This window comes from Sinocyclocheilus anshuiensis, unplaced genomic scaffold, assembly GCF_001515605.1.
Source record: "Sinocyclocheilus anshuiensis isolate Anshui unplaced genomic scaffold, SAMN03320099.WGS_v1.1 scaffold173, whole genome shotgun sequence".
NCBI classification, from domain to species: Eukaryota; Metazoa; Chordata; class Actinopteri; order Cypriniformes; family Cyprinidae; genus Sinocyclocheilus; species Sinocyclocheilus anshuiensis.
This window is the reverse complement of record NW_015536480.1, coordinates 395,528-397,889: the sequence shown is the minus strand read 5'-3', so window position 1 is coordinate 397,889 and position 2,362 is coordinate 395,528. Positions and strand designations below refer to the sequence as shown.

Here is a 2,362-nt window from a genome sequence, read left to right as displayed (position 1 = left end):
TTTTGTATTTACAGTATTCAAGTAAGTCGAAACCCAATACTTACATTTAAAGTGTAATTCGGTAATTAAAAGTCAAAAACTAACATTTCAGGCTCCAGTTGTTTTAATTTTCATTAACTAATAACATCTATGGTAGCTCTCTTCTCGCACCATTGCTACGCGACAGGAGCGGCAATCGGGAACACCTGCTGGCGCAATCAGGAAATCCTGCGAAGTTCCGAAGCACTCGGACCGGTCTAGCCTACGGAGGACTCTTCTTGTTGCCTAGCAACTTTGTCAGCTGCCTTTGACGAGCGGCAGTAACGTTTGTAAGTGAACTTTTTATATTCAGCTGCATAAAACTAAACAAGGTTGAAAACCTGTTTAAATATGTTCACCATGGTCCATTTATGTACATAATAATCAATAATAGAATAAACAACATAAAATCACATTTTGGTAAGATATAAGTAGACATTTAATCGCTTTATATTTTGTATTTTTTCATGTCATTACAGTATTCAAGTAAGTCGAAACCCAATACTTACATTTAAAGTGTATTTCGGTAATTTAAAGTCAAAAACTAACAATTCAGGCTCCAGTTATTTTCATTTTCATTAACTAATAACATCTATGGCAGCTCTCTTCTCGCACCGTTGCTACGCGACAGGAGCGGCAATCGGGAACACCTGCTGGCGCAATCAGGAAATCCTGCGAAGGCTAGACTCGGAGCATCCTTTGAAGACTGTGTTGGCCCCATCCTTTGAAGGACCCGTCCTCCGAAGGATGCAATCTTTGAATTGGGATGCAGCTATAGCCCTCATGTAGCCTTTGTCTCTTGTCGTGTATTGATGTTGTAACCTGCTGTTGATGAGTCAAGTCTGTTCATGCCAAGTCAAGTCTCTGTTTGGATTATGTGTCTATTTTGTATTTGTACTTTTGGAATAAAGCTGCACTTGGGTTCTTAAACTAGCCTTCAGTGGACCTATTGTTACAAGTGTCAATATGAAAGTGATGTGACTTGTAGCCAAGTGGTAACCCATGCTCTGCATTTATCCCATCCAAACACACACACACACCCAGAGCAGTGGGCAGCCATTTTTACTGCAGCACCCAGAGAATTTCTTAGCATCTATTTCCATGGTGACTCTTCAATTTGTCACTCTGTTCTGGATTAATCACAATAATTGATTGTGTGTTCACTGTGAACCTCTGAGTTGACTGAACATACTCCTGGACGTGATTTTGAAACCACCTCAAGTAAACAAGGTTTAATTGACAACTGAGATAACAGGGTATATGCAACGGTAAATGAACCTTGCTTTCTGGAATATGCCCCAGTATGTAATAAAGTCTTATCTTCACAGGATGGGTGTCTGCTTTTACAAACTGCGAAGAAAGCACAGTTTATGGTACTGCTTATAAGGCACTTTTTGAACATCTCGGCTTGAACAAGACTGACGTTCCAAAAACCCACCAACTGCCCTACTTCATGGACCCTCCTACTGAAGTTTATGTGGACCTGTATGTGACATCCATCATAGAAGTGGTATGAATCCAGCATGATTTATCTTCTTATACAAGTCATGAGTGTCAGACAGTTGTATGTCATCATTTAACACTTAATTTATCTGCAGAATGAAAAAGCCCAGAGCCTCTCAACACAGGTCAAAATGATGACTGTAAGTTTTTTTTTTTTTGTTACGATATGTTGCTCTTATTTAAATGTTTCTCGGTTTATTTAACTCTTGCATCCTAAGAAGTTGCTTCACCATTTGTATTGTTCCTAATTTGTTTTGAGTGATTAGCTTTATGTACTGGTAATGCTAAACCACCATTTTTTAAATCTCACTTGGTTTTACCACAGCTGGTTTTTGTGTCATGGCCCATAAACAATTTTGGTTATACAGGTGATTACAGAACCCCAGTGGTGGATGAAGTACACAAATCGAGTACTTAAATATAATTACATATACCCTAAACATTATTACTCCAGTAAAACTATTAAGTACTCCTCTTCAATTTTGGTTGAGTAAAATACACACTATAGTGTTTGTGTGTAAATATGGCGAGAGCATACAGTGCTTGAATATTTGAATTTGATATGTATGTATGTATGTAGGTAGGTACACTCTAAAAAATTATGGCTTAAAAACAACCCAACTTGGGTTATTTGGCAACACAGTGCTGGGTAAATATTGGACAGAACACATGCTGGGTTATTATGACCCAGCTGGTTGGGTTAAATTTTTTAACCAAACATGCTGGTTTGTTTTATTTAAGTCATCTATTGTTTAAAAACTGTTATATTGCTGGGTTAAAATGGACTGAAAATAAAACACACACACACACACACACACACACACACACACACACACACAAT

General features: G+C 38.0%; 1 protein-coding gene across 1 annotated transcript in view; it reads left to right on the top strand.

Moving 5' to 3' along the window:
* Nucleotides 1-2,362, top strand: part of LOC107675122 (5-hydroxytryptamine receptor 3A-like) — a 28,560-nt gene that overhangs the window by 16,040 nt on the left and 10,158 nt on the right. The window contains exons 2-3 of the mRNA XM_016469389.1: nucleotides 1,347-1,528; nucleotides 1,617-1,661. Coding sequence (XP_016324875.1) covers nucleotides 1,347-1,528; nucleotides 1,617-1,661 — 227 coding nt within the window. The remainder of the gene's footprint in view (nucleotides 1-1,346; nucleotides 1,529-1,616; nucleotides 1,662-2,362) is intronic.